We start from the raw sequence: 27,880 nt of genomic DNA, 5'->3' as shown, positions 1-27,880 counted from the left end.
TATCAATGACGTAAAAGTCAGAGTCACTCTTGGGTTACCCACCCAAACACGCTGCGGCCCCCACCATGGCGTAGAGGCCCGGAGTGATGCAGTCGGCTCCGACCTCGCACCACTCTTTGAACAGGAACCAGTCGTGGTGGTAATACGCCAGCTGCTCCATGGCGATGCCGACAATTCGCCCTGCGATTGCTCCAATTGCCATGCTGGGGATGAACAAGCCTGACGGTACCTAAAGGACGAGACGCAGTGAGGGGTTCAGGTGACGTTACAGATAAGGCGGGAAAAACATCGACTTCCTTCAGGGAAAACATCCTGCAAGCGGATCACCTTCAGTCCAAATGTGAATATAGTCATGATGATTTTAAAGATGAGCGCCAGGCAGAGCTGCCACATGGCTGAGTAGACGCCTGGCTCCGCCGGCTGGTTGGGGTTGTCTGTGTAAGCGGTGCTGCCGTTCATCTGGCTGCGGTACTGGCACAGCTGGGAGGATTCCAGCGGGCCGCAGTCGGTGAACAGCTCCTTGATCAGCTCACTGGTGTTCTGACGGGTGTAAGGGTTAGGGAAAGCAACCACCGCTGTTATGGCAGCCACCAGGATCACCTCCAACACCGGGTACTTCCCTAAAGAAAGACAACAGCGTTAGAGAAAATATATAAAAACGCTTCACATAGCCTGAAGTGCGACCTAAACCTTCTGGGTTTAGAGAAAAACCCATGAATAAAAACCAGAGTTTATGCATGCTTTGACTCAAATTTAAGAAATATTAAGATCCCTATGAATAAAATGTAAAATCTATAACTCAACAGAGAAGTACGAAAGAAATGCAGGTAAAACGATGAAATTTCAAGCTGCCTGTTGTGGCAGCATCTTTGTTCTTCTCACATAATGGAAGTGCCATATGCTAGCCACTAATGGTTTGCTTTTTTATTTTCTTGCTAGCCACCAAGCATTAGTAGCTTGTTAGCAGTAGCCTTAACTGCTTTGAGTCACGGAACACATTGAGCAAAGACGCTGACTCCAACTTTTATCTGATAGAAAAGTCCAACGTGAAAAAAACCTACATAGAATAGATTAAATAGTCCTATGACAAAACGCAAGACCCCTGATTAATATATTTAGGGCCAACTTACATTTTCTTTAACAACTTTAGGGCATTTTAAGGCCTTAATTAAAAAAAAAAACGGCCTTAAGACTATTGAAGGATGCACAGACGCCATGTAAACACCGGTGTTTGTATCCAGAATCCAGGTATGCTTACCAAAGCGTGTGGACTTGCGTCTCCGGCACCAGGCGATGTTGGCTCGGATAAAGAAGGCGCCCCAGAGTCCTCCGAACACCCCAAGAAGGATGAAGGGGATGAGCTCAAAGAGGTACCAGGGAGTGTGGTACTCCACGTAGAACAGCACCAGGCGGCTGTTTCCGAAGGGGTTGATGGAGCGCAGCACGAAGGCCGCCACCAGAGCGGCAAAGAAGGAGCGCCACAGCGTCTTCAGAGGGAAGTAGTAGCTCACCTGCAGGAAGAGAGCCCAGTTTGGTGGGTTCAAGTTTGATGGTGTGATTCAAAAGTAGAAAAATGACACTAAAGAGCGAACCTACCTCTTCCAAGCTGAACAGAACTCCTCCAATCGGTGCTCCAAAAGCTACAGAGACCCCAGCAGCCGATGCGGCTGACAGAACCTGAGAGAGTTAAACTCTAGGTTTCTTTGCACCACAAATCTGGAACAAACTACCAGAAAACTGCAAAGATGCTGAAACACTGAGCTCCTTTAAACCAAAGCTAAGACCCCACCATTTTGGAGTCGCCTTTGATTAGCAGTAAATGAAACATGCTGAACATATTTGATGTATGTTTGCTTGCTGGTGGCATTTGACCGACAAAATCTTATGCTTTGTTGCTTGTATCATAATTGGTTGCTGGATTAATAATGTTTATGTTGCAAAGCATTTTGAGCTTGTTGCTGAAATGTGTGATCGAAATAAACTTGACTTAAAACCCAACACCAAATGCCTGCGCCCTCACCTCTCGCTTCTTGGCCTCGTTCTTGCTGTACTTTGGGAAGAGGTAGGAGAAGATGTTCCCGCAGCAGCAGGCCACGTGGACCAGGGGGCCCTCCTTCCCCAGACTGAGCCCCGACGCCACCGCCAGCACCAGAGTGATGGTCTTAATCATCAGGGTCCACTTACCCAAGTAGCCCCGGATGATGAAGCCACTCAGGATTGTCTTGATCTGTGTGCAGAGAAGAGCAGAGTGGGAGAGGTGAAGCTGATCTTTACCAGGCTAAACACTTTGGTTTAGCATTTCTCTGATACTACTGTAGTAAACTTCATTAAAATACAAATTTAAAAGAAAAACAAACATGAACTAGTAAAAGAAAATTGTGTTATTTCAGGGTTTTCTGCAGGTTTCAGCAAGTCAAATTTAAGACCTGTTTTAATAGTGTCTTCAATGAGATTTAAGACCCCATAAGACACTAAATATAAGGAATAGATGGACTTGATGCTCTGTGCTTCTCACACTCCATACAGCTCTCTAAAGCTTTGATCCCAAGTTTGGCAAAAACAAATGTCATCCAGCCACCTGGCGATAAATTTTCACCCATGACATGCGACAAAAAGCTAGCTAGCCTGCAAGGCTAAACTAAAAGCTTGTTACCAACAGCCACAAATACCTCAAGTAACAGAACAGAAGTTTGTGAGACTCAAACTTTTCCTGACAGAAAAATCCCTCAAGAAAAAAAAAAAAAAACTAAACCTAGTGAAAGGTCCTGCAACGACAAACTTAAGATTCACATATTTAAGGCGAACTCACTTTTCAAAAAATTGCTTTAAGGCCTTATTTTAGACACACAAATTTATGACTTTTTAAGGACCCTGAATTAGCACATGCACAAAATAACCCAATGTAGGAAACACTAAGAGATGTGCTCATACAAAAAGAAATAAATAGGTAAGTGTGGGAAACACAGCAGGGGAAAGTCTGAACTGTTTTCGTAAAGAGATTCACACTGTTCCCCTCACCTCTGGGATCCCTGAGCCGCAGGCATACGGAGCAAAAACCTTGACCAGACAGACGGCCAGGAAGGCGAAGGACAGAGCCCAGTAGATGTACATGAAGTAGTTCATAATGTAAGAGCCAGGGCCCTGCAGAGAGAGGGGTCACGACCTGAAAACTCTTTCACCGTATACACACAATTATAAAGAAAAATAATCTCCACTGCTGGGTTCAAATCAAGAACCGTCTGGTAGTCGATGTTAACGTGAGAAGCTTTTTAAAAGTTCAAGATCCCAAAAACCTAAAGTCGGTAATTAATTTCAAAACTCCACTGTAATGACTGAATCTTCACATTTTGAAAGGTTTGTTATTATAGCAAAGTTGAACTAAGCAAACATGTACTGCTTATGGCGAGACTTTCAGCTGCTTCCATTCACTACTTGTAAAACTGGAATGCTATTTAAACGATGTCTGCCCTTTAAGACACATAAATTATACATTTTAGGTATAAAAGAACACTGGTCTATCAGTCTACCTGGGCCTGTCCCAATATTAGCTCGGCCCAGCTCTTCCACTGAGGACATTTGTCCCTCTCAGCGAAGGTGGTCTCGTTGGACGTCCAGCAGCACTGCTCGTGGTTGAACCACATGGCGCTCAGACAAACACCTTCCTTCAGGTCATTCATCCAATCAGCAGCAATGTCAATCAGGCCAGCCAAAGCACCTGGCGGAAGGACAGAAACAGGAAGGAGGAAGTAGGGAGAGAAGACAGAGACAGGGAGGAGACAGAAAGCGGGACAAGGGGGGAAAAAAATAAAAAGAGGAATGATGTGAAAGTTAGCTTGACTGTTTTTAATCCGGCTACAAAAACAATCGGCGACTCAAAATCCTCCTGACGTTTACAGCGGACTGTCTTTGGTTTAACATGATGTTGCATCAGATTCAGTGATTTTCTGAAACTGCTTCATAGTTTTAACTGGAAAAGCCTCAAGTATGATGAACACTACCACTAATCCTTTAAGAAATAAAGACACTTGACCAGCGGATGCAGTGTTTGTACGCAAACTACTGAATAATGTTCCATATTTGTCACATCGCAGGCAAACTTCAATTCAGTTTCATTGGGACTTTTGGTGATTTGCCAACAGAAAGCACAGCGTAAATATACAACGAAAAGAAAACGACACATGATTTTCAAAAATCCTTATGAAAATAACTCTCAAAACGTTTATGTTTAACCCCATTTACTCGTTTCAATACAATCAATTCAGCCAATTTCCTTCTGAAATCATGTAAATAAAGGAGTAATCTCATGAATCCAGGCGTTATGTGAAGAGAACAACAAAAGTCATCATAAAAACAAGAAACACGAGTTTTAAAAAGAAAAGAAGCAGAAATCTCGGTTTCTAGATGTGCAAAGCTCGTTGACATACCATTATGAAAAATTATTGACTTGGAGGGGTGAATGCAGATGAACGCCACATTTTCTGATTTTTATTTGCCAAACATTTGTTTTAAAACCATGTATCATTTACTTTCCACTTTAAAATGACGTCATTCTACAGTCTTTAAAATTCAATCTTGAGGAATAAACAACCTGCTGTGACAAAATGCAAGTCATATTTTTGAAAGGGATTATATGAAACGCTATCCAACACCAAATGGAAAAAAAAAACAAAACACACAAATAAAGCCAACACATTGTTATTTTTCAGCAGCTAGATTGTTTTCGAAAGCAAAGACCGGCTGCAAGGTTGCCCCATTCAATTGTTTGCAAACAATAAGTGGCTGCATTATTACGGCCATGACGACTGGACTATGTCTGGCGATGCTCTGCAGAACGATGCGCTGGTGAGAAGTGAGATCAGAAGACAAGGGGGGCAGCAGAGGGTGCTTCAGGCAGAGCATGTGAGAGTCACCAGCACAGGAGATACGGGCCGACCGATTCTTCGTTCGCCGAGTTTGTTACCTGATGCCAAGCCGGTGAGCGTCACCACCAGCCACCCGGACCAGGCGTCGTACAGGCTCTTGGTGAACTCCCATGCCGACTCTTTCTTCTTACTGTTGATCTGTGCAGACACAATGAGGCAAATCGAAACTAAATAAAAGGCATAAACAGCTGAAGAAAAAAAAAAAAAAAAAACACAGATTAATATGAAAGTAGGTGAAAGGTTGGGAAACGACTCCGGTTAGAAGCAGCTCTGTAATCTGCTGCAGGTTTTCTGGCCTGATTTCCGCTGTTGATTTAATGAAGCGTTTTACTACAGCACTTCCTGTACTCCTGGCACGACCGGGTCATAAAAACTTGGTATGCAAATATCATTTAAAGTCTTATCAGCATCTAAACGTCCTGCACTGAAATATGCGTGGAAAGATTGGCAAGACAATGAGTCAATATTTGAGCAAGATGTTGAAACAGAGAGGCAGGGGTAAGACGGCATGTTCAAGAGAGTTTAGAGTAAAACATGTTGATTTAAACTGGGATGAAAGCAGAGATAACAAAAAATACCCACATAAAATCTAAACAATGAAGTGAATGTGTTTGGGTTTTTATTTTATTGTTGCAAGTTTTAGTAGAATTTGAGACTTTTATTATGGCATACAGTACGTCACATTTTTTCCATATTTGTTATTCTACACACAAATATGTCATTATGATCATTTGGATTTTTTTTGTAGCGTTTGCAAATGTATTTATTTTTTATTGCAAGTAGGATAGAAGCTTAAAATCTTTTTGACAGGTGAGCAGTCTTAGCTCAACTCTCCTTTACGCAATACATTTGAAACTTTTTACGATGTTGCAGAAAAGCTGCATTTCCATTTTTTTTAACAGTTTGCCAATGTTTAAAACTTTGACATTTTAACCTACAATTTTATGTCTTCATTTTGATGTAGGCTTTGTAAAGTGGAAATAAATCATCTCTCATGTTTCTCACTTTGTACAGAGCTGGTTGGATCTTCTTGAATCTTCTTTGTCATTATGAAAAGGTCTTTTTTTTTTTTTATCCCTTCCTCTCCGTGTCCTCACCTTCCTGTGTCTCTCGCGATCCTTGCACTTCTCGCGGACCCAGTCGATGGTGTGGAAGTCGTCGTACGTTCCCACTCCGGGAATGGGTTCCTCCAGAAAGTCCAACAGATGGGTGGTACTACTGGCTGCCCCGCCGCCATTAGACATGGCGTAGTTAGAGCCTGCAGAACAAAAAATCAAAAACAAAACAGAGGGAGTAAGAGTTTGTTCTAATCATCAAGACAGTTTCTGTTCGATTCAGTGGGAAACACAAACACTTTAATTCAAAAGTGAGTTTTAACAATTGCAATTTAATGGGTCAATGATAAAAATCCTACATTAAACGTCCACCGGTACAGAATTCAATCATTTCGGTTTTATATCTTCGCAAAGCAGAGAATCAGACACAACTTTCACAAATCCTGACTGAAAAGCCATCTTGTGGCATTTGAGACTGTAAGACCGCCCAGTTCTGAAGACACCAAGCATTCATGAGCCACACAAAGACATTGTTGTGCGTTTTACTGAAGGGAGACAACAAAGGCAAAGTGAAGCATGTAGCAGGGATTCAACTCGTTTCTCCTGCTTTCAGCGATATCAGCCCGATTCTCATAAATATGGGTGTCCAAGTTCTGATCCGTGACTTTTAAAAACAGAACCCACAACCGGGCCGCACTAAACAAGCACACACACATCCCGGCTCAATCACATTGAGATTAACAGTGCTATTTATAGGATGTCCGCCCATTCTTAAAAGGTCTTAAATCTGTGCATCTAAAATTATGGCCTTAAATTTATGAGGGGAAAAAAAAAGAAAAAGTAAGGCGGCTTTAACTAAGTCAATCATATCTTAAATTTTGACTTGAGACCATTTGATCTCATATATTCTATGTACTTAATTTTTCTGGTGCCATTTTTCTATCTGACAAACATTTGAGTCACCCGCACATATCTTCACTGCGTTCTGTGAGTCCAGGCGGTTGAGGCTACCGCTAACTAGCTGTTAACATGCCCTTACTAACTAGTTACCAAGCTTTCTGCGTCAATCTGGTACAAGTGTAAATTTACACTTACAGTTGGCTGGTTGATATTGATTCACCCACAAAATTAGGTCCATTATGTACAAAAAAAAACTTGGTCCTACTAATATATAGAGCATGATTTTCTTTTGTACATTTCTGTTGTGATACAGGTCTTAAATATCATTCGTAATTGTCTTTAAAAGCCTTAAATCTGAGTTGTTGGTGAAACTTGCAGAAATCCTGACTTACAGAAGACTAAAAAAAAACACAAAATAACATGATCTTTGAGGTGCAAGATCCAATAAATCTGAAATGAACCGATCCTTTCCTGTTTTATGAGGGCTTAGCAGAGATGCTTCATGTTCAGTCCAATTTCTGAAGGCCATGCTTCCTCCTCCCTTGGTCCGTTTATTAAAATCCACTGGACAGCAAGATGAGTGAGACATCTAGAGGTTGGAGGATCTTTGAGAATCTCCTTGTTGGTGCAAAAATCTGACTTTATAACTGCAAGGATGTTGGATTTTCCACAAGTGCAGCACCTTGCTGTGGTTTTAATGTCTCTTTTTTGTGCAACATTTTATTACAATTTATCAGAACAGATCAACACAAATCAGTGCACAACTGAAATGGTAGGAATAAAATGAATGATTTCTTTTTACAAATAAAACATCTTTAAACAAAATAAAATCCAATGCTATCAATTACCCTTAGAAATCACTCAATTAGCAAACTGAGCTGAGCTGTGTGTAATTTAATCTCAGCATAAAGGTAGCTGTGCTATGAATACCTCAAAGTGAACAAACATGAATATCTTTCAACAGGACAACTATGAGTCGACTTTGTAAATCTTAAGCGGAAGACAAGAAGCTGATAGAAAAAAAAACTGCAGTGGAAAGGTTTAGATCAAAGCATATTTGTGTGGTGTAGTGGCCTAGTCGAAGTCCAGACCCACATCTGATCGAGAATCTGCTGCACAGCTGTGTTCAGAGACGGTCTCCATCCAAATCTGAGTGAGCTTGAACCGTTTTCTTAAGAAAAAGAATCTCAAGATGTGCAGCAAACTCCGATGAGATGTTGGGCGACTGATTTTTTTCAAGTGTGTAAACCATGTATCTGTCTTTTTGCTTCACAGTTTCGCTCCACTTTGTGCTGCTTTATCTCATCAAACCCCATTGAAAAAAACATAAGTCATTGTGGCTGTATTGTGAGAAAGGGCAAAGAAGTAGAAGGGGTATTCCTTTTATCAGGCATTCCTGCAGTTTTATCAGGGTAATTACCATCAGAGATATGTTTGTTCATAGCTGTTAATTCCCCCCAATCTGTACTAAACTGAAAAACAAACATAAGCGATTTGAACAAGAGTCATAAAAGTGGCCATAAAGCAACACCAGAGGAGCATGATTCATGGTAATAGGCTGATATTGACACACCACCAACGATGCTCGACTAGTGGCAGGAAATTCTTCTGCTTCAATATCGTTCCTGATTTGTATCTGGAGACCAGAAATTAACAGTTATTGGAAAGAAAATGCATGGAAGCTGCATTTCTGTTTTAAAAAAAACAGAGGAGAAAACCAAGAGTGAAATTAGGATTTTCTGAATTTTGACTGTAAAAATATGAACATGAAATTGGATTGTGTGTTATTTTTTATTAAATATTTCTTGAGGAAGGTGTGAGAGTAAAAATTGGGACCATTTCTGAGGACTTGGTCATTGTAGTTTTACAGTGAAATTAGGTCCACTCTGTGAATAACGCAAACATCTTCACCAGAGTTTGAAATGGGCTCAGGAAGGAGAGCGGAGACGATTAGCATCATATTGTTGACACAACAGTGGAATTATATGGAGTTTAGACTGTACTCTAGGAATCTGTACCTGTAAATAAGTGGTGTGATATTCTCAGTTCATCAGCAGATATTAGCTAGTGCTACTACACAGTGATGATCAGATTTCCTTTGAATCATCAGATTCAATGTACAGGAGAGTGTTTATAGGAGTGACTCAAAATATCACAAGTAAAAAAAAAAAAAGAGAGACACCATCGAGTCCTTATTCTGGATCCGATTCCAATTTCAAGTTATCCATCTGAACAAAACACAATGAACATTAGCTGTCAGACTTCATAACAGAACTAAATTATAATCTGTGTTGTATCCCTGAAGTCTATAAGTGTTTGCGCATATAAGGAGAATATTCACAAGTTTTTTGATATAACATTATGTTGTTATTTTACTTGTTAAAGTGATCTGATGGGTATCACTGATTTCCACAAATTACATATGAATAAGGATTAAACAATTTTAGTTCACAACCATAATTTTTAATTTTTAATAAAAGGACAACCTGTTTTATTCATTTTCTGAAAAGTAAAAACAATGAGAAACAATAAAATAAATAGCACTGAACAGGACTCATTTTACAGTGTTTGTCAGCAATCCTATTGAAACTACTGCAATAACAATTCATGTTCGTGTCCACTCATTTGGATCTTCACAAATTTCTGTCTATCCTGCAGTATGTGAGTATCACTAAATAAAAAGATAAGGATGAACTGATTTCCATTGGATTCTGTATCATTAGATTGTAACTGTGCCATCTTGAAATGATATCTGTGTAAAACTCCTTATTTTTCTTCACTTTTGCTGCACCAGGATGGCCATTCACAGCCATCTAAACAATAAAAAACACAAGCAGTTTGGTGAGTTAATAGAACAATTTGACACAACAAACTGGGTCGTTTAATGGCCGTGAGCTAAAAACAGTTTTACGGTTTGAAAAACCATTTTAAAGCAAAAATGACCTTTTCTAGTCAAATGAACGCCAACAATGTGTTCAGATGAATCAGACGAGCTGCTCCTGATGACACTGCACTAACATAATAATGAACGAGGAAAGCAGTGGCGACGACATGGAAACCAGAGATTGAAGGGGGCCGCATTCACATGTCATATGCTTTTCTACGCTCCAGCAAACATCCGGACAAAAGACACACACACACACAGAAATAAGGTTTCAGTTTCTTCCCCATGTGCGGCAGCAGAGTGACGCTGCAGATTCTGCCTAACGACTAATTCGTCGCCGTCAGTGAACACAGAGGTTTGCTGACTGTCAAAGCCATTTGTCGAAATGACTTGATGAATGTTGCATGCTAACTGGATTACTAACGTCTAATAATCGTCTATAATGTTTCTGCAGCTAAATTGTGGAGGCCGCTCCTCGTCTTGTTTACTCCACCGTCGTGGAGGAAATCAGCTCAGGGAGGTTTTGCAGGCAGCTGGTTAAGACGCTCTGCATCAGCAGGACTGAAGCAAAGCTAGCCCGCTCAGCCGCCATGTGATCATGTACTGACCCCGACGACCCGACTGAGCCCCGACGAGCCCCCGCTGCCGACCGGCGCCGCCTCTACAGAGGGACAATCGCTGGAGGTTCTGTCTCCATCTCAACGATACTAAAATCTACTTTATCTTTAACCAGATATTTCATAAATCAGGCTTTTCTGACTGACGGATATTACCAGATAAACCCATCACATCAGATTGTAGCAGCTAAAATACATTGGGTAAAATAAGTATCGAATATGCCACAATTTTTCATAGTTACCATATTTATAAAGACGCAATTGAGAAATTAAATTACGTGAAACGACGGGAAAAGCACTGAATACAAGCAGAAAGGAAGGTGGAGAAAAGGCCAAGAAACCAACTGAAATCTATCAGAAATCAGAATTTATCCGTGCAAATAACTCACCAGCTGGTTCAGTCCAAACTGATGGTCTAAACAATGGCATGTCATTTCTACGGCGTCACATCAGAAAGCAAAAGCTCTCGCGACCTTATTGTTGCAAAACAATTACTCATTTTATCCGCTATGAGAACATAAATATCCCTGGCAAGTGTAGCAATTTTAAAATCAATACAAGAATAAATTATTTAAGCCAGCAAGTTTGATGCAATTAGTGACTGGGAACAAAAAAGAAGTAAGATTTTGAATATTTGACCTGCTGCTCTCTGATTGGAGATGGTGATTTTGATCTTTGGCTGATTGATTAGGACCTGTCCATCCTTAACTGTCTTTCCCTGTGGATTTACCACATGGAGACAGGATGAAACAGATCTGAGAGGGTTTTTTGTAATCAAGAAATATTACTGAGCATGAATTCAAGGAACTACATTTGGTGTTTACCAATGATGTACTGTCCACAAATCAAGAAAAGGCTAAAAGCTTACAGCCAACAACCCTAAAATGACGAAATGACTTCAGTTCTGTTTGACAAAAACACTGCTGAAAATTTATGTATTTGCACTCTGGTGATTTCACTACAAGGGCAGAAGGAAAAGAACAATTTATCTAAGTGAATGGAGAAATAAAACAGAGATTTGTTATTTTGTTCTTAACTCTAGGTGTGTTTTGTCTTTGCTCGCGCACTGTGATAATCTGACAAGGCGTTAGAAGAACAAAATCTCCCTAAAGGCCACGTATGAAGACCGAGACAAAACTCTAGGACTGAAAATGTCACAATACCAGTCAGAAAACAGACAACCTGATCCAGCAGAACCAGTTCCACGCGGTAACACACTGAAACCAGCCAACAGGTGTTCCCTACGTACTGCATATCTTCATATGCCATCATTAAATCAACATATTGAGGTTCAACACGTCCTTCTTTTGGTTATGAAGATAAAGATCTGCAGACAGGCTGAAGCTCTGATGCGAAATCAGCTCCTCCTTTAACTCATCGTTTTATGCACACACACACACCCACGCACACACACACAGCTGGTCAATGATCAACAGAGTCCTGAAGGTTGACAGGAGCTGTATTCATAAAAACAACCTTCGGCTTTTACGCCCTAACGTTTGCGGCTGCTGAACCTGCCCCGCGTCCGCCTCCTGTACGGATCCACGCATTCCCTGGGAGGAAGGCGGAGGATGTCGGCCTCTGTTGTGGTAGAGGCGTGAGGAAGCGAGGGAATCGGAGAAGACGTGGCGTACCTCTTCTAGGGATCTCCTGCAGGGGAATGGTGTCCCCTCCCCCGTCGTAGGGCAGATAGGGGTCGGCCGCCGCGTCCTCCTCCTCCATAATGACACTCAGAAAGAAGCTAGGCTAAAACCGAGCTGGGCTTCACTGGGACTCCTCTCGCTGCTGCTGCTGCCATGTTTACCAAGGGAAGACAAGCAGGGCTGTGATGCCGAGAGCGCATGTGTGTGTGTGAGCGATAGAGAGGGGAGAGGAATGTGTGTGGCGACGCACGGCCCTGTCTTTCCCTCCCCTCCCTTTTCTTTCTATCTCGCTCTCCACTGCAGCAGCTGACTGCGAGGGCTGATGATGTCATCACACCACACACACACACACACACACACACACAGAAAGCCGATCACGCAGAGCAGGTCAGCCCTGCCTGCTTTGGTTACTATGGGAGGAATGAGAGTCCTGAGGCTGAACGGGAGAGACCAAGGCGTCGGGTCACAGGGGGGCTCAGATACGCTGACGGCATTTAAAATTGGACCGGCTCATTCCGAGCGCTGAGCCAAATGACAGTTTATCCTCATTTAATGATTCAAGTATTATTATTATTGATAATAATTAATTTTTGCTAGTCAAAAAATAAACCACTGGGTGAAGGAAAAAAAGCAGATTGATAATAAAAACTAGTTCACCGTATTACATAAGAATATCTTGATCTTACTTTTGATATAAAATTATATATATTTTTGACATTACTTCTTGTTAAATAATTTATTATTTGTAATAATTTTTATTACAAATCAATGCACTGTAGATTGTGCCTAAATTCATGGCGTGAAAGTAAAGTTAGTTAAAGGAAGTTAAATGAGGACTTAAAGTCAAAATTTAATAATTAATGAATTTAAAAGGAAATATAAGGAGGTGATTTTCACAAGATATAGAAATATGGGAGAGAGATAGCACAAATCTGTGCATGTAAATTCAGGCTAATGCATGTGTATGGATGTATATTAGACAGATGTAAACCCAGATAAAATAGAAAATTAATTAAACTATGTTTATTTTTAGATTTGATTTATTAATGAGGCTCCATCTGAAAGTATTTTATGAGTTTATGGGGTAGGAGTTTATAAGTTTCTAACTTCTTATTACTCCTTTTCGAGATTACTATATAAATAACAGGATTTTTTTAAAGCATGATGGTGGTTAGATGATGGGATGAGGCATCAGGAATATTTAAATGTTACAAATGTCACGGTACAGATTACTATCACTTCTATATTTATCAGAACTTGAGAGAGTTCTGATAAGAGTTCAGTTCACAATACTGAACTCTGAGCATCTCCTCTACGTCTTCATCCTGAAAATATTTTCAGATGCTCATCTGAAAATGCAACCAGAAATGAGTCAACAACAAAAAGAATACCTGACATTAAGCTACGTGATGCTATTCAAAACATATCTGAGACATTAGGCATGAAGGTCAAACTATATCAATTAACTACGTTAATGTTTTTTTTTTTGTCTTTGAAGATGAATAATGTCGTTCCCCCTCATTAATTTTTGCTGGAGGAAATGGGCTGCTCTGCCTTTTTTTCTTTTTTTAAGCTTTTCTTAGAAAAGATACATTTTAAAAATCCAATTGAGTGACATTGTTAGATTCAGGCCTGGAGTCATTGATTTTCTAGAAAACTTTATCCAAATCAGTCATGCAGACGTTAAACATGACCTTAAATCCCCTTTTCAAAACTACTTTTGTATTTGTCTTCGTTTGATATGAAAATCTTTACAATTGTAAAAAACAAACACAAAATGGATCTGTAAAGGAAGAAATTTTTGTTTCTTTCTCTTGTAAAATAGCGTCACAAAAAAAAGGTTTTGTGCAAAGATGATACAGGAATTATCATTTAATCAATTTTACCAGTTTTGTAGTTTTTATATAAAAATATCAGGCAAAGTTTGGAAATCTGTAGCTATTGACCTCAGACAACTGGTGGCCTCTGATTCAGTTGTAATCTGCACTTCCACTGTGACAGAACACCCCCAACCAATAACCATAAGGACATTTCACATCAAACTTTGCTGCACAGATGGCATCTGATCACTGAGCCCCTGAGAGCGACCCGCTCTTTGACAGATGTTTGCAGTAGCAGCCTGCATGCTAAACTGAGGCCATGAAAGGCTCAGGAACACCTGGATTGAATCATTAGAGTTGGTGTCCCAATCATTCAGAAAATAAAGTGTGCAGTTTTGTGATCGAGGATCATGATCCATTTCTTAGAACCACCTCAACGAGATGGTTCTAATAAAAATGCAATGGAACATAAAAACATAAATGTGGGATATGGTGAATTTTATAAATATTAACACAATATATAGAAAGAAATCAATATGAAATGTGCTACTATTGTACATTGGTATAAAATAAGTTTGTTTATAGCTATACAACTGATAAATGGGAGCCTGAATTAAAGTGACAGTGCAGTCCAACAGTTATTTACTATAAAATCAAATGATTCCAAAGAGCTGAATGCAGATTTTCACTTTGGCATCAGCATGATCATAAACAAAAAAAAACCTTGGGCTAATGGGTTGCAGAACACAGATAGCGTGGTCCTTTTTCTCACCAGCACAAAACTATTATGAAACAAAAATTAATGTGCTGTTGCAACAATTTGACTTGGAATACCCGCAAACGGCTTACAATCAAATAAGCGCTTTACGAAACCACAGAAGAGATCTACAAAAGCTTTTGCAGGTGTTCTGTAAGTCAGAATGACAACAATAAAGTCGCATGTAAATTACTATTATTATTGGAGTCTGCTGTTTTCTGCCTTAAGTTTGGTTTGTTGCTACACATTGTAAACTTATCTTACCACACAGAAGCTTGAAAAGATTTAAAACCCAACATAGTTCACAACCACTACGTTTCAGAGGCGTTGGGGCAACTCAATTTAATAGCACGTTACTACATAAAACAAAGCAATCCTTTGCAATTTCCTAGACTTAAAGTGTGATCTTAGCTTACTGATAGGTAAAACGAGACAACAAATATCAGCTTGTCATGATTTAGACCTCCATGGTTCTTACCTTCAGGTACCACATTGTTGGTGGCCGCTAAATCAGGTGATTTCAACCAGAGCTTTTCCCCTCCTTCCTCAAGGAATATTAGTGAGATCATCAAATCAAACCTACGTCTCCCATAAAACCAGCTTCAGCTCGATGAGAACGTTTGGTCTACTTTGTTCTCTTGCTTCTCGCTGAGCCAACGAAGTTCTTCGGTGCAGAACTCCATGTGATGGATGGCGGAGCGTCCGGCAGCGCTGGACCTGAGGAGAACTTCGCAAAGTTTTCTGTGGACATGCCCCTCGCGAATAGCATGAGGAGGTAGAGAATTGGCCGCAAACCAAAAGAAGCGCTTTAATCCAGACTGACACACACGCTTGCACCGGCTGGCTGTCGAACAGGTTTAAAGGAATGAAGTTACTCATCTGTGATTGAAATCCTAACTAGCCCGACACATGGATCCACTCCAGGCCACTAATTAACGTACATTAGTGCATGTTTCAGTATAGCAAATTATAAAGAAGATCAATAAAGAAGCCAAGCTTCTGTCTTTACAGCTTATTGACCTGAACAACATTAATAGTCCTTAAGGAGTTCAGTGATGTTAACAGGTTCACATTAAAGAAATATTTTTTTTTCACTATTTAGAGTGGATATACTTCGTGAAGCAACTGTGATATTCAGAGCCTCAACACAACAATGTTAAAATCCTTTACGCAATGCTGCAGAAACTCCATTCAGAGGCTAAAAAGATGAACAATACTAATATATTTAAGAGGTTAATGCAATACAGCACAATATGTTAAAAAAGGTTGTCAAATGCAAGAAAATGTAATACAAAAATATCGAACGGCCAAATTCAGCGCTAAGAAATTAATATAAGTTAAAGGATGCTATAAAGCGTAAAGTGGTGCTACCACAATCTTAAAAAGATCAATACTCCACAAAGATGCCAACATGCAAAATGTGATGCAAAGATATTAAATGTAATGTAATAAAGATGTAAAACGTTTACATGATCCTATAACATGATCCTACAAAACTGACACTGCTTAGTGTTAAAGATTTTAAGACACTTACATGTTGCAAACACGTCAATATGAAAACCATACAAAAGCTTTTTAGGCTACGAGTCCAACCTTGCATAATGACACTGCAATGTTGGCATCTAGCGTCACTACACAAGACATGCTTTCCGACGCCACTTAAGACAAAGGAGCAACTCTGTCATTTATTGCTGCATTGTTTTGCGTCGGCCAAAACTTGCTCATTAGGTGTTTAAGTACTTTAGCCTTAAGATCCAAAGACTCGACGTCAGCTCAGTTTACCCCTTGAATGTCAGTCCAACAAGTTTTCAGAGTGCAGTTTCGTTTCAATGCAGAGCTTCTACCATACCTAGAAGAACCAACAAATACAGCAAAGCGACATAGGGAGATAGTTTCATTGTGTTGTGAAAGAAAAGCAAAAGCGAAATTGATGGTGAGAATGTCAAAATTAAATTCCTGCCAAACCCGTATTCTGGCATACTGGGAGTAATATTGTTCACGTTAGTGAGGTAAAATGGACTTTCTTCGTCAATATCAGTTTGTGTGACTAATTTTAGTAACAAATTTTCACGGCTACACTTCATGTTTTCATGAAGTGTAGCTCACGTAACAAGCATTCCTTAACTTATGAGTTTTTGAGTCATGGTGGAACAACAAAAGTCAACAGGTTCAGATCAGTGAGTTGGGAATCAATATATTTTCCATAAATAAAGCAAGACTGTAAATAAATACACTGTATTTATTTTCAGAACTGCAGCGTATAAGAAGCCAACCTTAACACTAATAAAAAAAGTCATGACCTCAAGGCTGGGCGGGCAGACGACTGAGCTTAGCTTGTTCTGTTTCACAAAGATGACTGAACAACCACATAAACCAAAGTACAATCCCCATAAAACATCTTGATGATGAAATCTATTGCTATAGTCACTCTCCAGGATCAAGATTTGTTACCTCATTTTGTTACTGTGGTTTTTCCCTTTGAGAGGAATTTTGTTTGGTTTAAGGAGAAGCCAATTTAAGTTGTAAAGACGTTCAAATAGAAAGCACACTTTTTGTGGCAACGTAACAAATAAAACAGGGATGATTTGAAAATTTTGAAACATGGAGGCAGGCGGAGGTAGGTTTACGCCCAGCAGTAGGAATTCAATTTAGTAAGCAATATTAAAACTACTTCAGCAGGTAAGACTAGTTGTAACGTCACCGTGCAGACAGCACGAAACTGGGACTCTGAAGCGCTAAAGTTAGAGCAGAAGAGCCGGATCCAAACAAACAGAACCACAAAAGAACTGAAATATTTAATTCCACAAAAATAGATGATTCATGTCTTTTACGCTCCAATTAGATCCTGACATCAACCTAGAACATCCTACCTAAATAATGTTGTCACTTTAAGGTGTTGTATAAGCCAACACAAACAAGCAATTACACTATTGCCATGTTTCCACCTATATAAAGCTATGCTTATGTTTAAAACATTGATAATTACGTAAGATGCATTAGAATGATAATTTCAACCAGATTCACATTCAGCTGTAGAACTGCTTCACAGAAACAGAAAATGGAGAGAGAGAGAAGAGCAGATCTTATTTGAAGACTAGTGATGTGGAATTTATGAAGGGGAAAAAGTTGGTAAAAGTCTTACAGTAAGTGTCAGAATTACACAGCGATAGTTTTATCTAACAAAAGGTTATAAATCCTTTGCATGTGACAGAGAAACAGCATAAAAAACCCTGAATCTGTTCTACCCATGACTTAAAGGGATTTTTTTTACTGCTATTAATGACCCTGGGATACTTCTAATCTGCTCTCACCTCCAAGTCTAATGAATTTACAATTACCAAATCAGCGTTAGATTATACTAATAACAAAACTGGTCAAACCTGTTTTACCTACTTTACACCAATGACCGGTTCTATAAAACAATTCAACGCCATATATAATTTGAAGTGTGGATGACTTAAAGACTTTGTTCAAATGTCGTCAATACAATAAATTTTAAAAACAACTTTATTTTCAAATTTTACAAACTGTTTCAAAGTTTCACTAGTGATGTCTTTAAGTAGGGCATCAATAGGGTGAAGATGCCAAAACCATTTTATTATCATCCTGTTTCTGTTTACCAAATATCAAGATTTCACCAATAACAAATCTTAGATTGTTACTCTAGCCACCAACGTTTCTGCTCTAAATAATAGCGGACAGCAAAAGCCCCTTCTTCACCTGCATGTCTTTAACCAGTTCTTCTCCAGTCAGCGCCAGCCATAACTGTCTCCATTTGCAGATCCTGCACACTTCTTGCTCATTGCTGGTACAAACAAGCGATTTGATTGGCATATGGCTGCATTCATTGATTGGCCTATGGATTTACGTCATTGGATTAGCGATGCTGGTACTTGTTGAAGAGCGCATCAGTATCATCTGGACATGACAGCCATCAACAAAGAAATACACCAAGAGTTTCTGGAAAGGCTGGTCATCCAGTCTTACACACGCAAAACGACATCATCGGAACATCGACCATGGCTCCTGTGGGCTTCCAGTTTTGGCCACATCCACATATTGAGGAACACACTGTCAATAATGACACACCTATCAAACATTAACCAACGAGAGTTGGACTTAACTCTAGTTGGATAATGAAGGCTAAACTTCCACAGTAAAGTTTAGCCTTGATTGAGTAAAAATCAACCAAAACGCGGCACCAAGGATTGTGGATCGGCAGCTTTGGACTCGTATCCAGTTCAAGATGGACCTCAACGAAAGTACAACCATTTGCAAGGGTTTCTAGATGATAGAAGGATGGGCAGAAGGTTTTCTAAGGATCTGGATGAAGAAGACACAAGGCAGGTGAACATGTACATACGGATGTCGTGTAACATCTTGACTTCAGCAATGAGGCAATTCACAACCAAAAGAGTGAACTGAAGACGTCCATTTTGGTTACACTCACAAGAAGGCAAAAGCAGAATGCCATTGATGGCTCAAAGTTTGATCAAAACATGGTTCGTCAAGGTTGGGTTGTGAAAGGGGAAAGCTTAGAGTTTCCAGACAAATTTCAATCAATTCTTTAGGGGAGGCGTTTGGGGGCATCTTCCCTACCTGGGGAGGCAGCGTCCCCATCGAGCAGGTTGTCATCCTCGGTGGTGTGGAAGTCCATGATGATGCCGGCTCCATCCAGCAGCTCCTCGTCACTGCTGGCGCTGGCGATGCTGTTGTAGCTGTTCCTGCAGTAGCCTCTGTGGTAGAGCTGCTCCGACTCCATTTAGCAACGCGTCGTTACCCTGAATGATACAGGAGGGAGTGAGGAGGGGAGTGGTGAAATACAGACAGGCTGTGCTGTGAGGAGTTTACATCGCAGAGTCTACGGAGGTGGGGTGGGTCTAAACTGCTACACACCGCCAAGTAGGGGAGGGTTGTTAGCATGCACACTGTCGTCTGAAGCGGATAAATGCCGAAGTTGGATGAGCACAAAGTGAAGCATTTGCGCACACATGTAGAGTCCTGTAAATCTCAACTTTATCCTGAGCTAGAGTGACTTACAAAAGTATTCATAAAACTTAGCGCATTTTGTAAAGTTGCGTCAAAATACTGGGTTTCAACATTTTCTTACAAATAAACATCCAAAAGGAGTTATAGGCTTTAATTTCAGCCCCAATAACTCTGACACCCCTGAATGAAATCCAGTGCTACTAATTGCCTTTACAATTCACCTAATTAGCAAAATAATAAAACAAGTGTATCTAAATAGATCTGCTCTGTGAAGAATTCAGAAGTTTATTAGAGAACATTGGAGAACAAACAGCATTACAAAGACCAAGGAATCTAACAGATGGGTCAGGAGATGTGCAAAAGCCTAAAGCGGGATTCGGAAAGCCTGTCATAAATTAAAAAGCGCAATCATTTCCATCTGGACAACAGTCATCAGAGGTTCTCTTCTTTAATGTGGTTAAAAAGTTGGCATTTTGAGAAATGCTGCAAACATTTAATACCCAATACAAAGTAGTTAGTTTGCACTACCTCCTACTTTTTGCCTGTGATCTCTATCTAAACTGAATAATTATTATTTGAAACGCAACTACGGTGAGCGTGCGACCCATGTACAGAGGCCTCAGTCCTCTATGCGGCGGTCATGGGTTCAAGTCTCGGCACATTGACCTTTGCCACATTTCTTCTCCATGAGAGCCAAAAAAAATCCTTTAAAAAAACAACAAAAATTAATAATCTGTAGTATAACTTGTTTTGCAAGTTTTTTTTGTTTTTAAAAGGTGAAATGTTTGGGAATTTTTGTTTGTTTGGTTAATTTAGTAGTTTGGGCAATAATGCACTAAACTTTTCATATATATTTAAGAGCAATACTTTATGTGCAGCTGAAACAAGTTTGTATTGTTTAATGGGTATTTTGAAGTGCATTTTAATACAATAAGTTTGTAATACTGAAGGTGTATTGTGACCTTATAGTGTCAATCATTAAAATGGTATTGGCAGGGTTTTCTCAGTATTGGTGATTTTCCAATTGGTGCACCCCTAGTTAGCTCTCAATGACGAGCTAAAGCTCCCTTTAGTTTCTTGCAGGACGAAGTGAATGGTGCATGTAGATGGACCAAAGGTCTGTGTGAGGCCTTTTTCTACATGCGAGAAAGAATTTGACCTTTCCTCTACATTTTAAGCACTCATCTTCTGCCTTGTTGCACTCAGACCTAGAGATATTATTGCACCTTCATGTATAAACAGCTAAATTTCTACATCAAAATACGCACCAACCTTACACACCTGGGTAAAAAAGGCCTAGGTATTAAAAAAATGAATTTCTCAGATGTTTAGGAGAGTTGATTACTAATAAAAATGCTGCTCCTGAATCTAGGATGAACCACCACTTTCTTTCAAACATCTCCACCCTGTGGACAACCTGGGAACTACAGGACTCAGACAGAGGTGACCTAAAACGATCCTCTGCCTGCAGAGAGTTGTTTTAGTCCAATGTCACCTGACAACCAGAGATAAGCTGAGATATTAAAGGAAATATCAGTTTGGAGACACGGGGAGTCAGAGCAATAATGGAAAAGGAGAGAGAGTTCAACAGGCCAATGTAAACAAATGTATAGTAAAAGAGTATGTTTTTTGTGTGGATCCGCTTTGGACTTTAAAATAATAAATCAAGACCCAGCTTAAGGCAGCTGAAGATATAGAAATGCACACATATAGTCTTGGTTTCTTATGGAAATGTACTTCTCCAGAACTGAAAAAAGTGCTAAAACAGCAAACTGCTCTTTTTTCAGATCACGTGTGTTTCCTGTGGGTCCGACCATAGCAAACGGAAGTCTGTGAAAATGTAGGACATCCTTAGTCAGCTCAAATTCATCTTTTTTTCCCCACTTACATGTCGCAGTACAAGACATACCTACTGTTTAAGCCTCCTGCAAAGACGTGCAGCTAATATTCCCAACTGTCTTTAAATTAAACCAGTTCAGAGGCTCCTCTGAAAAACCTCTCCCTTTTTAGATACCTTTTTATTTAATCATTCATCTACAGAAATGCATAATTATGGGCCAGGCAGCTCTTATTAATGTAGTGGAGAGATCATTAAGCCTTTATGACACATGTAGTTACCACATATTGTAAGGTAATGACTTCTAATCATCGAGAGCAAAAGCATATATCTCCAAATTGATGCATACATGTCCAAAAAACTCTATAGAAGATGGCTCCAGTACCATATTACCATATATTTTTGCAGCATTAAAACATATAATTAGCAAAAGTGCACAACTAAAGAAGAGGCTGAGATCAGGACTGCCTGATTTTCCTTTGAGTGAATATGATTGGTCAAACTAGCCTGAAAAATCTTTTTATTCATCCTCTTCCACGCCAGGTAGTGGCTCAAAATTTAGAACCTGCACTATTTTTTGATCTGCAAGCCATCATAGTGTTTATTATTCCAGTAATATTAAAAAAAGTGAAAAGAAAAAAGAAATTGGTATTGCCCCCCAAAAAATGTCTTCCTGCCAGAAAAAAAAAGGGTAGGAATCACCTGAATGAGGCAAAAACAACAGGAAAGAAAGCCTTTTCAGAGCCAACATTCAAATCGATTCGCAATGAGTCGGAAACTCCTCCTGAGCTTTATCAAATCAGAGAGGCCAGGAAATTCAATTCAGCTCCTTCGGAGAGCCAACCCTGAAGCCACGGTTCTTCTGGGTTAGGCCATGTGACACCGTTTTATTACCTCACATTAAATGAGGAAAGGTCATTCTCTCTTCTGATTTTAAACCCAGTGAGTAGGTTTAAATATTATTCTGCTATCCTGACTCACACTCCGAAGTGTGGCATCCAACTATATCAACACCCATTCCTACTCCCAAACATTTGACTAATATTTAACAGAAATTATTGTCCACACAGAAAAACTCCGCTCCAATTCACAATAAGAACAGTGCTGTTTGTCTTTTGATGACGCGTTTGTGGGTTTGCTAATAGTCGCATTTCTCAGACCGCTTCACGGCACAAACGGCTTCTTTGTCTGAAACTCAATCTATCTGGCATTTAAAGCTGGTACGCACTTTTAACACACCAGGGGCGCTGATTCATGCGACATTATTAGCCGTGGGAAACCAAAAGGTGCACATTTTCTTTTCAACTCCACTTTATTATGAAATTACTTTGTTTCTTGATGAACGCTTGACCTTTCATGGTTAAAATTGTAAAAGCTTCTGGTTGCTGCTTCGCCTGATATTTTGTAGCTAAAATCAAAGATAAATACGTCAGAAGAACTGCAAAGCTTTGAAATCGTAGAAGGAAGTACTCGGGCGGATAGACTACAATTCAGGGTTTTGGGTCGTGGGTGAGAAGAGGAAAACATTTTTTGAAATAAAAGAAATAAATCAGTCGATAATGGCGCAACAATCAGCAGCAAAGGAACAAACGCTGAACGACTAGTAGAGGAGTGAGTGAGCTTATCTCTTACCATGGAGGTGCTGCCCAGACGATTGTTGCAGAGACGTGACTCAGCGTTTACTCCAACCGACAGCCTCACGCCTCCTCCACACAGAGGGTCGATACTTCGACGCAACATCAGCTCCAAAGCATCCAGAAAAGAGCTTTTACTCCTAGTAAACTGCACTTCTGTCATTACTCCATAAGAAAGACCCAGCATTTATCGCTGCACACTGCTGGGAAGCTGGTTAAGAGAAGTTTGATGCACTTTTCTTTCCCCTGAAATAATGAAATTCTGCACAATAAGAAAATAGCAATATTGTAGTATCATAATCAATAGTTCAGCAGCAGCAGAAATAGCCTTTGTTTTCTCTTTTCAGATTTTTTTTTTTATTGCTTGGTAATATAATCGCATTCCAAGATATCCAAGATTTTAACAATTTTATTGAATACTTCATGAACCATAGGTTTTGCTACCATGTTAGTCTCTATAAAAGACAAAAAAAAATCACTTCAAAGTTTCTACAAATAAAAAGGTAAAAAAATATTCCGCAATTTGATAGTTTTATCAAGTTTGAACTCTTGATGTCGCTTGAAGTTCTTTTAAAATATTTGCATTTTTAAAAGACTTTATAGTTGGTGTTCAGGTATTAATTTTCCAATAACACATTATTGAGTGACATTTTCAAATTTCCTGTCACCTTTGGACATTTTTAACTCAAAAACCCAACAGGCTGCTGGATGAATAACTGCCCTAACAACCAACCACTGGGCTTAGTGGGTTTTCTGGGGGAAAACTTGTGAACACACAAAAAATTATTTATTTTTTAAATTATCTCAGAGAAGGTGGATTTTTTTTTTCAGCCATGGATTTTCAAGGATTACCATTATAAATTTTTGTATAACTTCCATATTAAGTTGTTCTACAAATACAGTATTATATTGATCTTCCGCAGAAAAGATATGTCACAAATGTTATCAAAAGGAAGACATTCCTGAATAAGACAAGAAAAAAAACTTGATTAGACTGAACCTCAACCTAATAGAAATGGCTCGCAAGTCGCAACTATTTGGTTTGTCTAATTTAATTAGATCTTCTTCCTGATGAACAGAGAAGCACATGAGAAGAGTTATGACCAATCAAATGATAAATCAAAGCTGGCAGACGGAATTGAAGTAGGAAACCTTGTTTGTAGAGAAACAAGAAGACCACCGACAGCAGACCAAACAGAATCAGGAGGGCAGATTATCTCGATAACAAAGGCAAATTAAATGAGGAGCTCTGCGGTGCCTTTGGTTTGACCTGTCTATTACCGTTGGGCAGAAAAGATTAAACTTGGCGCCAACACCGTCAGCCGACCGTAAATGTCAAACACACACACCGGCACACAGCGGGAGATAAACATTAATCTCAGTTCATGCTTACACTCATCCTAATCTCAATGATAAATGGCTAAGAGACGCAACAGATTTGATAATACCTTTTTAAAAGCTGAAACAATTTGAAAAGAAAACAAAACAGCAAGACAAATATGGTTTCTAAGAAAAACTATTTGAATGAAACACACTTTTTCACCACTTCAGCTGGTAATTTATCTCACTTTAATCATGTCATGTGGTCTTGTTTGACCTCTAATCTTCTGCTGTTTGTCATTTACATTTTTAATGCTGTTTTAGTTAGAAAAATCAAATGTTTCACCTACAGACACTACCTTCATCGAAAGCAGATTTTCTTTAAAAATGAATACAAACTGATCAAGACTGTTTTCACCGTCATACTTCCCTCTTCATTTACGCCATATTTCACAGAAACACATTTACTCAGCTAAACACCAAGTTAAAAATATGCTAAGACCGAAATTTAACTTGTCAATTTCAAATAACTACATCAATTTTATCTCAATTAATTGCATTTCTTTTCTTCTTATTATTATTATTATTTTGCAACTTAAAAGTTCCAAGCCCAGAACATTTGTGTTGCGTTTGTGGTACATTTGTAAATCTGACGCACAAGCGACATCAGAAAACAAAGCAGTGGAGATCAAAACTGCTTTTCTTGGCCCACTGGCAGTTAATTAAAACAATCAGATGAGAAAAGACTCATCTTGCCACTGCGTGTGGGTAATACATGGGGATGTACCGATCGATCGCTTCTGATCGAGTTAATTTTGGGTTAACGGCAATTGGCAGATACATACACAAGCACTTTCTTTTTACATTAAAGGAACGCTACGGCTCTGTTTACACTGGGCTGGTTTTCAGTGGAGCAGCAGATTAAAGGAGTGTCTGCGATCTCGTGGAACATTTTCTCAATCAACATTCAAAACAAAACTAGAACTCAAGACGCCTTATTGGTGGTTTTTAAGTTTCTTTATTATTTTGTTCTCAACTGATCTCAAGCCACGCAAGCGTTGTGACTTTGTGAAAAGCTAAATACTGATGTGCACCTTCACTTTGGTGAGAGGCTCAAAAGAGTTGAGCCTATTGTAGTCTATGCTGTTGCGCATGTTTTGTTTGTCTTGAAAATGTGAAAAGTGGAAAACGAAAGGAGCAGATTGTTTTAGATTAGTTAATTGAGTTTGGACAGCAATGCCCTACACTGCTCATTTATATTTGAGAGCACCCCCTCATGAGTTACACAAGGGCACAAACTTATGGATTCACATGTATAGTTACTTGTTTTAAAATACAGTAAGATTCACGTAATTTAACTATATCACACCTGACACCAATAGTTAAAACAACAACAAAAAAAAACACAATGGTCAAAATCGGAATCAGCAGGCCAGTGTTTTCAAAGATGAGTGATCGGCCAGAAAACTACAATCGGTGCACCAGTAGTGATAAAATAAAGTGGGGTGCTTGTGAAGTCTTGCTAGTAATAGCAAGAGTGTTGCACTTTTAAATTAATATTTTTACTGAAGTAACTGTTTTCTTAAAGTTATTTCCTGACTCATGAACAATCAACACACATCTGCCTTACTTATTTTGAAGTGCAGCTCTGCTAAATGATCTTGTATCTCCTCCATACATCCCAAGGAAAGCAAGAAAATGATTGCTAATTAAATATCACTGAACACTCAAGTCAACTGGAGACGTGTTTTATTTACACGGCCAAAGTGTGGCAAAAGTGACACCCATTTAAATGTTCATGTGTGATCAGGAGCTGACTGGATTTCAAACTGATTCAACCCACAAAAAAAAACACCGTGATAGACAGACCCAATGCTTAAAATTGTTGGTTTCCACGGGACACAGCAAGCTCAAGTTGTAATATGAGAAAGACGTATATAAATAGCATCTGCACATTTCAGATTTTGCAGAGTAAAAGCGATGTGTGCCACACCGGGGTCCGTTACTCGGTCCCTTTAGCATTCACCCGCTAAGTGTCGTTAGCATCTGTTACATCTGTATTCCCCGGACGGAAACGACCAGGACTAAAGATACAGCAACAGGGGGCCGTTCGCACGCAGCAGAGCTTAAAAGTGGGCACTGTCTGCTGCATAAGGCCCTCTTCCGTGACAATACCCCCAACATGAGTTCAGACATTCACCCAAGCTGGTGAATTTCCACTCAGTTCACATCAACTGCAACAAGGGGCTCGTGCTAACGGAGGTAGCCTCCACGGCTAGTTGGCTAACTACCGAACACCTGTTCGGCTGCAAAGAGAGGAGGAGGGGGGGGGGGGATAAATCAGAGTTCACCGCATTTGCAGCTTAAAGATGAAGGGTGGATGACTGGTGTCGGGTGTTAAAACCTAGGAACGAAACCTTCACCTCCACAGCCGCGACAGATGAAAACAAGCTTCAAACAGCGTACCTTCCTGATGCCTCGGTTCCAGCCCCGACATAGCAACTCATCCTTTTCCTCAGATTAAGCTGGGCGTATTTCTCTTCTGGCTCCTTTTCTAAACTAAAGGGCTTCACGTTGTCCTCCTCAACATCATCATCATCATGGTGGTGTTTTCTTTCGTCAGTCTCATTTCTCTGTTGGTGACGTTGACTTCCTGTTCCCATCCCAGCAGCGGCGGCTGGAAGGAGGACTTCTGATCAATAATTCACCCAGGAAGAAGGAAAAACAACAAGGTCCTGTCAGGTTTTTAGTCCCAAGAAGTTTGAGCTTCTCAAACTTCCAGCTACTCATGCACACCTCTGCCACGTTGAAATGAAAGCATCAATTGCAAAGAGGAACTATGAAGATGTGGGACACCTACTGCATGTTTGAAACGACCACAAAAAGATTGGTCCACAAAGCAAAAGTCAACACATAAAGTTTCACACAAAAAAATAGCTGATGAAGTCATAATGTACTTCCAAACCATTTTTTTTTTTTGTATGGTTGTGTAATCATTTGACAAACAGAAACCAGTTTGTATTACTCTCCAAGCAATCAATTGCGGATTTCATCAAGGCAACTTTCAATACATGATAATGTATGTGAATTAATATTTGAACCACACTGTTTTATTTAAAGAAGTAACGAGTTTTTTTGTAAAAAAAAAATAAATAAATAACACACTGTGGAATATAAGGTTTTTGTGGCTAAATTCAATCATTTTCCAATTGGAATAAAGACTATGTGCGATCTTTGATAAAAGAACAATGTTTTTCCCTTTTCAGTCTCTCAAGTTACCTTTTTAGAATTAGATCTAAGACGTCATAGCAAATTCCCATTGAATAAGATAAAAAAAAGTGTAATATATTGCAGCTGGGAGACATTTTCACCAACACTTTATGTGTGCTATTCATAATTTTCTTCTATAGATGGTGGGTTGAAGAAGGCAGCACTTGTGTGATCAACACAAAATCTTTGTTTTGCAGGAAAAAGTAACAAATCCTATATCATGTAGAAGCTT

The 27,880-nt window shown here is 39.5% G+C and overlaps 1 protein-coding gene across 6 annotated transcripts in view; it reads right to left on the bottom strand.

The window, feature by feature from the left end:
• clcn3 (chloride channel 3) overlaps positions 1-27,062 on the bottom strand; it is a 37,816-nt gene extending 10,754 nt beyond the window's left edge. For 2 of the 6 annotated variants that reach the window (XM_055060254.1, XM_055060258.1), the window contains exons 1-11: positions 26,845-27,062; positions 19,198-19,379; positions 6,020-6,180; positions 4,961-5,060; positions 3,528-3,715; positions 3,019-3,141; positions 2,021-2,227; positions 1,597-1,677; positions 1,259-1,511; positions 328-620; positions 43-229 (exon numbers count right to left, since the gene is read on the bottom strand). In XM_055060254.1, coding sequence (XP_054916229.1) covers positions 43-229; positions 328-620; positions 1,259-1,511; positions 1,597-1,677; positions 2,021-2,227; positions 3,019-3,141; positions 3,528-3,715; positions 4,961-5,060; positions 6,020-6,180; positions 19,198-19,360 — 1,756 coding nt within the window. In that variant the 5' untranslated portion in view covers positions 19,361-19,379; positions 26,845-27,062. Of the gene's footprint in view, positions 1-42; positions 230-327; positions 621-1,258; positions 1,512-1,596; positions 1,678-2,020; positions 2,228-3,018; positions 3,142-3,527; positions 3,716-4,960; positions 5,061-6,019; positions 6,181-12,012; positions 12,299-19,197; positions 19,380-26,844 lie in introns of those variants that run through there. The other 4 variants (XM_055060257.1, XM_055060256.1, XM_055060255.1 and 1 more) reach the window with 4 other exon arrangements.
• Between the last annotated feature and the right edge of the window lie 818 nt (positions 27,063-27,880).

This window comes from Poeciliopsis prolifica, unplaced genomic scaffold (genome assembly GCF_027474105.1).
Source record: "Poeciliopsis prolifica strain line A6 unplaced genomic scaffold, Auburn_PproV2 SCAFFOLD058, whole genome shotgun sequence".
Taxonomy (NCBI): domain Eukaryota; kingdom Metazoa; phylum Chordata; class Actinopteri; order Cyprinodontiformes; family Poeciliidae; genus Poeciliopsis; species Poeciliopsis prolifica.
This window is presented reverse-complemented; position numbering and strand designations above follow the sequence as displayed.